Source organism: Micropterus dolomieu, linkage group LG22 (assembly GCF_021292245.1).
Source record: "Micropterus dolomieu isolate WLL.071019.BEF.003 ecotype Adirondacks linkage group LG22, ASM2129224v1, whole genome shotgun sequence".
NCBI lineage: Eukaryota > Metazoa > Chordata > Actinopteri > Centrarchiformes > Centrarchidae > Micropterus > Micropterus dolomieu.
In genome coordinates this window covers 32,636,428-32,648,689 of record NC_060171.1, presented here as the reverse complement: position 1 = coordinate 32,648,689, position 12,262 = coordinate 32,636,428, and the positions used below count along the sequence as shown (strand labels likewise).

At 38.5% G+C, this 12,262-nt stretch overlaps 1 protein-coding gene across 2 annotated transcripts in view; it reads right to left on the bottom strand.

Annotated features, from left to right (window-relative positions):
* Positions 1-12,262, bottom strand: part of vps9d1 (VPS9 domain containing 1) — a 43,113-nt gene that overhangs the window by 25,659 nt on the left and 5,192 nt on the right. For both annotated transcript variants that reach the window (XM_046037925.1, XM_046037926.1), the window contains exons 6-12: positions 7,463-7,525; positions 6,929-6,981; positions 5,184-5,271; positions 4,834-4,919; positions 4,039-4,187; positions 1,867-2,223; positions 1,559-1,688 (exon numbers count right to left, since the gene is read on the bottom strand). In XM_046037925.1, the coding sequence (XP_045893881.1) occupies positions 1,559-1,688; positions 1,867-2,223; positions 4,039-4,187; positions 4,834-4,919; positions 5,184-5,271; positions 6,929-6,981; positions 7,463-7,525 (926 nt within the window). The remainder of the gene's footprint in view (positions 1-1,558; positions 1,689-1,866; positions 2,224-4,038; positions 4,188-4,833; positions 4,920-5,183; positions 5,272-6,928; positions 6,982-7,462; positions 7,526-12,262) is intronic.

Sequence of the window (12,262 nt, the reverse complement as noted above, 5' to 3'; positions counted from 1 at the left end):
CCTGATCCTGACATTTTTTGCATTTATGAATTAGTTCAGTTGTGTTTCAGATTATATTTTGAGTCAAACTATTAATCAACATTCAATTCGAGAGGGAGGTCGGGCACCAGAGAAGCCTAACAGCGTGTCGAGACAGAATATTTTCACATCCAACTCTGAATTAATTCAACCTGAGTTGGTGATTGGTGGAACAGTGGAAAGTCTAACCAAGACGGTTTTGGTCATTTTTATTTTGAAATAAGTTTGTTTTGAGTTGACAACACAATTAGTTCAGTAAAAATTTATTTAGAAGGCAGCACAGTTTCTTTTTTAGTTTGATAGGAAAACTAAAAAAAGACTAAAAAGAGCTAAGAGCCTGTGTACAACACAGGACGGGCCGCAACTTTCTGCTCATTTTGAAGGATGCAGTTTGTGCACTCACATTTATTTTGTAAATATTTGATTATATCTGATCATGTGACAACACTGAAGAAATGACGCTTTGTTACAATGTAAAGTAGTGAGTGTACAGTTTGTCCAGGGTTCATACAAACAACTTATTTCAAACAAATAAGACCAGGCACGTGTCTGCACATGATCTTCAATGTTGTCACATGAAAAGATATAATCAAATATTTACAAAAATATGAGGGGTGCACTCACTTATGTGAGATCCAGTACACCTCAGGCTTTAAAATGTTACTAACTCTAAATGTTGCCTACTAGTGTAACTGACTGTTACATAATTAATCCAGCAAGAAAAAACTAGTTCCTTCAGTGCGTTATTTCATATTTTTCTTATTGGTCAGAAATGCGTTTCTCTAAAATGTCTTGGTAAACCAACATTGGGCTTTTGGCATAACAATTCTCAACATTTATTAATAATCAACATTGCTCTTGCAGAGTTGCTCAACCACCAAATCAAGCTCTTCAAATAAAGTCTAGTTCACACTACACGATTTTTAGCCCAATTTGCTGCCAGTCGTTATGTGTGAACTACTCCACGATGCATCAAAACGGCTCCCCGACACATCGCCGATGTCAGCCGGATATCTAGCATGCCAAATATCTGAAAGACTCTGCCGACTCGACAACCACATCCAGCCAATGAGAGCAGGCAGCTGGCAGAACAGGCAAAACACTTTATACTCCCCTCCAGCTCTCTCTGTAGCTCAGACAATCCCTGTGTGTGCTAATCCATCCTTTCACCCAGATTCTTTGTTTTTATCATTTCTATTCCATTTCTTTCGTTCTTTGTAATAACAAACAACAGCTGTTTCATGTGTAGGTTCGCGTCATTTCCTGTTTCACATTTCACGTGTGTTCTCTTGACAAATGTGGTTTGGAGACCAGTGTCGGGTGACAGAGTCGCTGTCAGCTCGTGTAGTGTGTGACCCCCTGTCACTGATCAGTCACGTAGTGTGAACGCCACAGCGACTGCAAGACTCCCATCACAAGACGGCAAGTTGTGTAGTGTGAACGGCATATTTGGTATGCAACAGCAGTAAGAAAAATTCCGTGTTTAACACTTTAAAGTATGAAGACATGTTTCAGGTCACAAGGATTTAGGCTGCACTACCTGAAAAGAGCCACCAGGGCACTCCACAGGGGCGTGAAGAAGGCTTCCTCTATGCAGGCGAGGCACAGGTCTTTTGAGCTGGCTGTGTTTAAACACTCAAACGATAGCAAACACAGTGACAGAAGTTGATCTGAAACATAAAAGAACATCCCTAACATCAATATCAAACAACATTTACACTGATTGTATAAGTAAAAATTCAGCCAACATTTTTAACAGTAAAAGGAAACTGTTGCTATTCAAAATCAACATGGTAAGATGCCTTCTATGCAACACAAACACATTCCATCCTCTACCATCGTGCTCACCGATAGCAATGTGAATGTCTTTGACAATGGCCTTCAGGTGCTCTCTCAGCGCTCTCATCTCCAGCTCCTGGTGTCCCTCGTCCTGCTCCAGCTGCATCGAGGAATCAAAGGTCAGCTCTAAATCTGAGCAGGTGTCATCTGTGCTGCCGTGAGGCGGGGCCCAGTCCAGCTGGGTCAGGAACTGCTCCAGATCTTCAAACGAGTTCTCCCGATCCACCGTCAGTGCGTTAGGCTCCTCCCCATCCTCATCGTCGCAGTTGGTGTGGAGTTCGCGAGAGAGTGAGGGGGAAGAGCCGGTGCTGTAGCTGTTGCCGCCAATGCTACTACTCACAGTCCTGGTTGGTTTCCTCTGGGTCTCTGTGTGATCAACAACATTTTCACATAAACAAATGTATTAATGCTAATGTAGTGATAGTGATCACTAGTGATTTAACCTTTAGCTATGAATGGCCATTACAACAGTATCACGTGCATCCTTTTAGGGGTGGCAATGTCAGTTGGTCCAACACTTTGGTCCAGAGTTAAATATCTCAACAATTATTTGATGGCCTGCCATCCCATTTGCTACAGATATCAAATGGTGCACAGAAAGAATATAACACTCTCTCTCTCTCTGAATCAAAACAAGATCATGTTAGATTGTTGCCAGCATTTCCCAACAGAGAAGATTCCTGATTCAATCCGAAACTAATGCATTCCATTTAACTCTGAGTTAGCCTATTTTCTTAACAACGCTGTCAATGTCGGAGATGTATTCAGGTCATAAAGAGCTGTGTCCACCTAAGTTTTTTCCCCTTCAGGGCCAGAAAATTTTTAACGTTAGGAGCACCGCGCATTTACACTATGCTGCAGCAGCAGCATGACGAGCATAGACTATATATAAAAAGGTGACGAGGCGCAGAGTGTCTAATACGGGTGCTGCTCCCCTGCCATTTTCCTGGTTACCGATTGAAAATGTTTCTACTTTGGGTAAAACGATATGCTCATCACTGTAACTTTTAACCCAGCCATTCAATTACAGTGGAGGAGGGGTGGGACAAATTTCACAAAGAGCAACCTTTACATCATACTTGTATTTTTGCTGAACAATGACAACAATAGAGGAAAATTTAATACTGCTGGTCTCAGTATCCATGTCCGTACCAGAAAACATCTCCAGACTACCACAATAGAAATTCCACCCTCTAGGAGGAAGGCAATTATATCAGTTATTCCTTAGGAGGATAAAGGAAAACAAGAACAGCCTGATGTGACTTTGTTCACCATGGGAAGTGGAACAGAGATGAGAACACACCGATCAGTCTGTTTAAGATTGTTAAACAGTAGTTCTTCTTAGTTTTCCAGTTCTGACAGCAAGAGAGGGGTATAATTTGGGGGTCAGTTTTTCCCTTACGATGGAGTTGAAGCAGCAGAGGTGAAGGGGTTTGGGGGTCCTCTCAAAGACAAATGTACATTTTCTAATAAAGAAATATGCAAGAGCGTCTCCACTCCACATACAACACACTTACTTTACTGACTTTTTAGATTTGTTTCCGGTGAGATATTAGTGACTTTACTGTTGTAAATCCTGCTGCTGCTCTAAAAACCATTTAGTTATAATAAAATAAATCTTTTCTAATATAATGTATTTTTTAAAAGGCAATTATTTAGTACTGAAAAATAACTGAGAAGAGTAATCAAAGAACTGAACCTACAAGGAGTATCAATGAGAGTGTGTCAATAAAACCCTATTTATACCCACGCCAACTCGTGAGAAAATGTCCGGCCCGTCTCCATGTCCTGGTTTTAAAATGTGGCCCGATTGAATTTGTGATTAACTAGCCATGATCTACTGAGTCCCTTTGCACGTTGGGGTTGACGTGATAGGAGAGGGCTTCAAGAGATTGAGCAACCATCCTGTGTTGTTGAGCCAGGGCTCTCAAGCTCATCTACAACAATTAAACTGTTGCTCAGCTGTAGGTCTGATAAGGATAGCTGACGATGTAGCTGCGAAACTGTTTTTTGTTTCCGCTCAGATGGCAGCTTTTTCTGATGTTTCAAAATATTTATTATATTACCAAACTAGCTGCCACAGAACAAAAATATACAGAAGCTGAGAAAATAAACAAGATAAATGTGAACCCAGTCTTTTCCTAATCAACCCACCTCACAAACACCTGGCTCTGGCCCTACCTGGATGAAGCAGGTTGTGAGTGCTGCGAGAAGGCCTCAGCGGCAGGGAGGGACTCCGGGGGAGGCCTTTACTGACAATGGGGTAGAGCCTGTTGTAAATCCGGTACTGGTGTTTTCTCAGCATCTTCACCACCGGGTGGTCAGACCGACTGAGGACACAGTTAATGTGTTAGTCATTTGGCCAGAAGATGTTGAAAGTCCTGGTATAATGTGTGTGACCAAATTCCCTTTTAGATCCATAATAAGACATACATACAATACATCCCATTGTAAGAACTAAAAAACATACACAGACTTTGTTATATAATTATTTCACTTGTGAATCTTGATTGATACTAACTGGAGCCATCTCTAAAGATAATAACAGGGAAACACAAACACTTTTAAAATTGTGTATTGACAGGGCTGATGCAATACAACCAATCAAAACTGAGTCGACCTTTTGAACAAGTCAATAAATGTGTTTTTGTGTGGTGTGACATAATAAAAGCTTTCATTCAGGTTTGTTTCAAAATATAAACACTGCAGAATGTATAAAAATGATGTCGATGATGACCAGATGAAGCCTAAAAACTGGTCTGGGACCAGGGATTTAACTTGTTATTTTACAGATTAGTTTAATGCAACGTTTGTGTGAACTATGAGTTTCAGGGCCAGGGTAATTCTGTTCACTCCATGATCCTTTCTCTGGAATAGCCGCTGGATCACACAGGGACAAAAACATTTAAAACCGCCAGTCACGAACAAATATTACCTCAATCTGGATTTGTAAACACTCATGTTGCAATCAGTTACCTGAGCAGGTAGGAGACTAGACCTGAAACTAATGTGGCATCATCAGGATTCTTCCTTATGTTGGCTTTCCACTGTTTGGGCCAACCCTGAAGAGACAAAAAATTAATAAATTATATAAATACAGTTGAGAAATAGCCATCCATGTTATTTTAACTGATCAACATAAAATTGATAAATGCCAAATTTTACAACTGTTGTGTAAGAATATGATTTATAAGAAAGTTTTTTGCTTTTTAGTTAACATCACCTATTGAATACTTCGGTAAGTGCATAATTTTGAGCTTTGGTAACTTATCTTTGGTATCTTTGATTTGTTTTGACATATTTTTAGTGATTACTCACAAACTTACATGGTCTTGCTCATATTCCAGGACATTGGTGTAGAGAATACGCTGCTCTTGCTCCTCTGCAGTCATTTCGCCAGATGCTGCAAATCTTCTGTAATGACAAGCGCACAAGAGACAACATTCACAAACATCCATACTTGCAGGCACACAATAATAGGAAACTTGGAAGTATGACCCTTGTGAGTACTTTAATACCAACGGTAATTGGCAATATCAAAAGTTATTTTTGTGTTCATTATGGAATCACAGTATGTTGTGGTATGAAACCTGCATCTTTGTGGATTGATTTACAAATTACTATCACTACTCAGGTTAATTTGATTATTTTCTTTTCTTTATACAGTATATACATTGTATGTTTTCGGCTAAGACCACTGACTTAAAACAAACAAATAGAAGGAAGGCCAGCCGATTTATTTCAAACATTATCTCTGTGGATGCAAAGTTGAATCCCAAATAGGATATATGTACTACGCCTGGGGTATTCAATTAAAATTCAAAGATGTCCAGTTAGAAAATTTCCTCAAGCAAAGGTCAAAAACATCATGATGACTAACCTGTTTATCATTCAGCGCCATAGACTAGTTGTATTAACATATGTATGTAGTAAACAACTGACTGTACAAAGTACAATTCAATAATATTTCAACAATTTTCAGTTTTGTTACAATGAGTTTCCCTTTTTTTAAACTCAATTTCACATCTTAAGTCTCAACCAATTAATAATAAACAATCTCAACATATCTAAACACCACCTCCTTTTCTCTTGCTTTCCTGCTTATATACAACTTCCACACTTTCTCTTGTTCAGTGAGAAAATTGAGCTCTAGCTTGTCCTGCCAGTGAGGATTATAATTTCTGTACCCTCAGGTCAGACTTGAGTAGGTATGTTTGCTCAAAAGATTTGTGCTTATCTCGTGGTGCTTCACATTGACGCTTTTAAGTGTCTTCTAAAATACAATTATTTTTAAAATTATATTTTAAATGCTTAAAAAACAGGATTTGTGTTAATAATATTTTCCCAGCAGAATCAAATTGTTTTACTAGAGATTCAGTAAATCCATATTTGTGGCCACATTCTCATTTTCAAACAGAACATCATCATGTCATGTGACATGCTTCATTAAGAACAAATATTACTGGGACTTTAAATTTTTGCTTTTATGCTTATTTGATTTAATGTTGGATAGAGCACCATATTTATTTTAATAAAATATGCTTTAACGTGATAATTGTCATTTTCTTCAATCATAATAATTAGAACTCTTAAAATACGTTGCTTGTAAGAAGTGTTTGCTTGAGCTAATTGATGGCACGTGATCAGGATGGTACCACCTCTGCCTCATTTAAAGAGAGAAACCCTGGATTTCAAAGTTTAGCCATTGCTCAAAGGAACAAACTTGAGATGATACATGAAACAATAACAATTATATGAACTTTTAAAGACTGAATATACACTTAACAACAATTTGTAGAATCATACATGCCAACTAAGCAAATATCCAAGTGTAAATCAAGTCAGCCACATGGCAAACTTGAATTGTTGTCTTAGTAGCAATGTAAATGTCGGTTCCTTTTCAAAGCTCCCTATGTATTTATGCCATGCACACTTGTAAAGAGGCGTGCATGATATTCAAATATGTCTACTTTAGGTAGTTAAAGAAAGAAGGCAGAAGTTAAAAACAGAATAAAGCTTTAACCTAGCTATATCTAACTACTCAGTGTGTTTGTAGAGAACCATTGTTTACCTGTTGGCCTCTTCCTGTAGCCTTAGCCTTCTCTCCTCCATCTTCCGCTGGAGCTAATGTTACAACCAACATTAAGGAAACTTCATACTCCTCACATGGGTCAGCTAAAAGTGACAACTTTTGATGGCAGGTAAATGTATTTTCACACTCCACACAATCTACACATTTCATGACAACATCATAATAAAAACTAAAAGCTACGCACTAAGTTACGTGTCATTTGTAGTGGTCTGGGAGCTAAAACGCAGAAATTGGTAAGTACCTCAAATACTGGAGTAAATAAAATCTTTAAATAAAGTCTCTTCATATGAGACTAATGTTTGCCATGTGTCCATTCCTGCATGCAGTTCACCACTCCCACTTGCTTTGAAAAGCTGGGGAAATGTTATCAATTAGGAAAAAAAATTAAATAAAAATCAAGCCACATGAGACTTTGTAACATTAGTAAAAGCTAGCCCTCACCAATCAAAGCAACAAAGACTTCTGTGGCACAGTGAAAACATTAAGCTTCATAAGCTGACAACAGAAGGATACAGCATCTTGTCTGGCCTTGGCTATAATGAGGTTCTCCATCATCTGCCGCTGGAGAGAGAGCGTCTGCATCGAAAAAGGGGAGAAGAAATTACTAAATATTAAGTATGACCAAGAAAAAATATTATGTAAAGTTGTATTAATATGCAAATTGTTTCTGTAGAGAAGAATCCAATTCATCTCAGCACAATCATAAGGGTTATGGTTTATGGTTAATTTCTTATTATTACCAGGGGAAATAAGAAGTCAGTCCTCATCTAAAACCTATTTAAAAAGTTAGTTAATGAAGCTCCTCATGACAGGGACCACACAATGATCAAACATCTAAACTGTACGATCAATCACTGCAACAACAACCTAAACACTGCATTGAATCAATCTGCTAGGTTAATTTGCATCACAAAAAACGCTGCCAAACTTCCTGACACAATCAAAGTTATTGTGAAGTCTGTCGTACAGTTGTACTGAAGAAATGAACAATTTAGCACTGTCGCTATCCCTCCTTGGCGACTGCTGAGCCAAAAAACGTTTTAGGCGTTACGTCAAACTCCGCTGCACTCGGTTACATTTAATATTGATTTTATGAAAACATGCCATACATGTTGAGTAACAGCTCGCGAGGTTTATGACTCTTGTGTGCGCTCTCTGACCAGAACACTTATTTAAACTTGACTTGAATTTCAAGGGGCAATAATTAAAACAAATCATTTCAAATAACGTTTAAATGAGTCCGGTGTGACGTTACGTTACTTACGTGGCGTTAGTCGCAGATATATGTAAAGACTTTACCTTTACAAACGCCTTTAGTTTTCTCCAGTAAGCACGAAGCTCCACTTGACGCAGGAACATTTTCCGTATCTTGAATGATAAGTTCACATGAATTTAAAAATATCTTAACAGAACACAGAATTGATATCAGAATAAAATAGGACAGCTTAATTTACTGACCGCTGTGATTAAGAACAAATTAAATGTTAGCTAGCTTATTTCTCTCGCTTACCATGATTTTTTTTTTTTCTGCCTGGAGATAGTTTTCACAAAAGAGACGAATATGAGGAGTACAGAAAGTTCTGCTTTTTAGGTGAGGCGTTATCTAGCTTTAAATAACCCGTGTGGTATCTTTACCCAGCCCACTCCACCTTCTTTCTGGCACTCTTTCATCACCGACAACATGCGGCAATCTCAAATAGATACCAGACCGGAAGTACGGCAAGAAATCCAAAATAAAAACACCCACGATGTCGCTTAAAATGTTGACACCGCTGAGATCCAGAGAGATCAGACAAATCGGTTTGAACTGATTCATAATTTCTGAGCGTACACATGCTTACAGTTTTATCGGCAGTTTTTAATTCAGTAACTAAATGCATGGAAGCAAGGACTGAATAAAGTTACCTTTTAATTTCTGTTTAGTTTCTGTCGCTCTTTTGCTCAGTCTGCCTTTGTCTCACTGTTTCTTAAATAAAATCCCCCTCCCTAATATTGACTAGGTAGTAAAGGGTCAAATATGTTTACTAGCAGTGTGTGAAATGTGAAAATCACCTGGGACTAAGGCTAAAATGGTCATACACACCATAAGAACGCATCTAAGCAACACCTTAATTTAACAGAAAACACAAATGTAATTCTAATCAGATCTACTTGTGCCCTAATGATGGGGTAGTGATATTATAAGCCTGTTAACTTATGCATTCACAGAATCTGCTATTGTTTTGCGAGCTGTCCTTCCTGCATTTGGCAGCCACAACTGTGTTGCTTTTACCCTGCATTATATGGTTAACTTCTTTTCTCTAATAATATATTGCTCCGTGTTTGTAAAATATGCTGCTCTGCTCCATGTTTGCGACTGGTCATATGCTGCAAACACAGCCCCCTTTGATGTGACAAATTGAAAAGGTATCATGGGTAATGTTGAACTTGCTTCGTAGTATAGGCTTGGACTTGGTAATGGCCCTTAACTTGAAGAAAATGTTTATCTTTGTAACAGTTTCTTTAGTTAGAAATAACCACATGGGCAATGTTGTTGGTTTGCATGGTGTCAGTGGTTACATCTACCGCACTTGAAAAAGCCTTGTGGTGTGGGATTGAGCCATCCTCAAGATGTGGATCACTTTCTATGCTTTTCCAATTCCAAATCTGGCTCCTGGTCACAGATCCTTTTAAGGTGTCAGGGCACAATGTTCTTTTTTAAGTGTTGGGGGATGAAAACTATCGGCCCGGAGCAATGTGTTTCTGTCAGTTAGCTTGAGAACAGCAGTATGGAGGTGACCATCATTGTGTTTCATTATGATGAGGTCCATGAATACATTGGCTAGGCTCAGTGCATAACAAGCTTCCATATCTGTTGTAGATTTAGATTGTCTTAGAAAAGGAAAACATTCTTTTCAAGGGTCCATTCAGTGAATCTTAATATGAAGTCACTAGGTGGTATGCTTCCTGTGGGGCATCTATTCAGCTAGTGAGAAAGTGCTTGTAGTCATTTTTTGTGGTCTATGTTCATGTATAGGACAGTCTCAAAATATATAGATATCTCAGAACATTTGCAAATGTTTGCGAACTCTACCTTAGGCAATCCCTTCTTTCTTAGATAAGTTATGCTTAGTCATTTCATTTTTACTGTTGTGTAATTTTCCTGTGTCATGGTGAGTCTTTCTGCAAAATATCAAGAGAGCAGGATTAGTGCTAGTAAGGTAAAAATACGATTTTTAGACACAGTGCATTCCTCTACCCAAGGTTAGTGGGTCGATATATTTGAATATTAATTGATATGAAACGTAGCAGATGACCATATTGTCATATTTGATGTTGGTCGCTGCTCAGGGGCAGTTAAGTTACTTTACTCAGCCATAAAGTGTGTAGATAAGCTCAAGTTGCAGTATAATAGTTAGTGAAAGCTGTGTAATGTGTTTGCTAGTGCAGAAAAAAAAAGTCCCTGTTTACATAACATTATTACAGCGTTTTCTACTCTTTACAGCAGACGTGGTCCAGACTGTGAACAGCTGGCTAGTTAGCAGCTACGAATCAATGTGATTTTTTTTACTGTGGCAGAAAAAATCCAAAGAGATCAATCACCTGATCGCTCTAATTACTCTACCGCTGCTTTCAGCTCTGAAACGTATATGTTATACCTCCAGTATTTGGGTATTTTAATTGACTTTAGCCTGACTTGTAGCTGCTGCCTGAAGGTGGACTCATCCCCACCAGAGATGAGCCCAATGAGGGTGGTGTCATCCGCAAACGTTAGTAGCTTGACGGACTGGTGACTGGAGGTGCAACTGTAGATGTACAGGAAGAAGAGAAGGGGGGAAAGAATGCAGCCTTTAGGGGAACCGGTGCTGATGATCCGAGAGTCAGACATGTTTGTCTGATGTTAATCAGACCTCAATCTCCTTATCACCAAAGAGGCCACGAAAGAAAAGGATCTCAACTGGAAATCACAGGTGCCAAGATGAAAATCACAGGTTCCAATGAAGACCAACTGAAACTTTCACTTAAAAAGAAACTCTCAAAAGATTCAGATGATATCGTATTATGCACCTAAAAGAATGGTATCGCCAGAATCCAGTTGGATGTTAGAAAAACACAGAGAAAACTGAAAGAGAGAATCACTGAGCACAAATACACCAGTCGCACAGGAAATTAAGACTACCCGTCGGCCAAGAGTTATGGACAACACAATGGATGTAACCCAGACTCACTCAAAGCAGTAGCTATACAGGCCATAGAAAGAGGGGAGGAGATAAACAAAAGAAACATTTTGGATTTTCAAGTTAAAAGGCGAGGGTCCAGGCCTGAATGAAGACCTAGACCATGTTCCATAACTGTAAATATATTAGTTGTGATGGGATTACCCCCCCCCCCCCAAAGGATAGTAAGTGACTATAATCCAATAAACCTTTTTGTTAAATTCAATGAATATTTCCGCACGGTTTGCTAGCAATACTTTATCAATAGATGTGTGTAGAGTAAACATGTACAAAGGGTTACTTTAATCTGCTCTGTCCACAGTCTCTCATCCTCTACGCTTGATATAAGCACAGCTAACATTAACTTGGCAATTACCCAAATGTTACAACCACGCTGTATTGACAGCGGTCTGTCTATATTATAGACCGTTAGCTTAGTTTGTCATGTAGCTGTAAATTTAGCACAACTCAGTAAACTCAGCTGCTGGCTGAGACATAGCAGCCACTCCTCTCTACCAGGTAAAGATACCTGCAGGCAGTGAATAAGAGCAGAGAGGAAGAGGAAGGACTGATAATGACTGTCTAAGTTCTTCATTTTTTCTAAACAGATAAATCTGTCAGTCAGATGTTGAGTTTACCTAGTGACGTTGCTCTTGTAAACTTTAATGCTGCTGCTCTCGAAACAACATTTAGTTGTCTTTAAAATATTCAATTCTAATAATTCATTTAAAAACAACCAGGCAACTATATGCACACTTTATTATTTGTTTATTTATCGCAAGTCATCGCAATATTGAACAATGTTATCACATACTGGGTCTCATCTTACCAAATAACACACAAAGTAAAATAAAAATATTGATAGGTATTGATAAAGACTCTGAGCATTAAGCAGTCTAAATAATGGTGTCAATATCAATATCAATAACGATCCCCATCCCTACTATCTAACTACTGTATTTGTCCATTTGACTATTTGTGAATATCTGATGCTATTAAATATGGTGGATTAATTACCTTAAAGATACTGATGCCTTTTTAGAATCTACTGCGCCTAATTATGTGCACACTAGAGAGTGACACGGTGGATTTTCTCTCCTGTCCCTTACAAGTACCA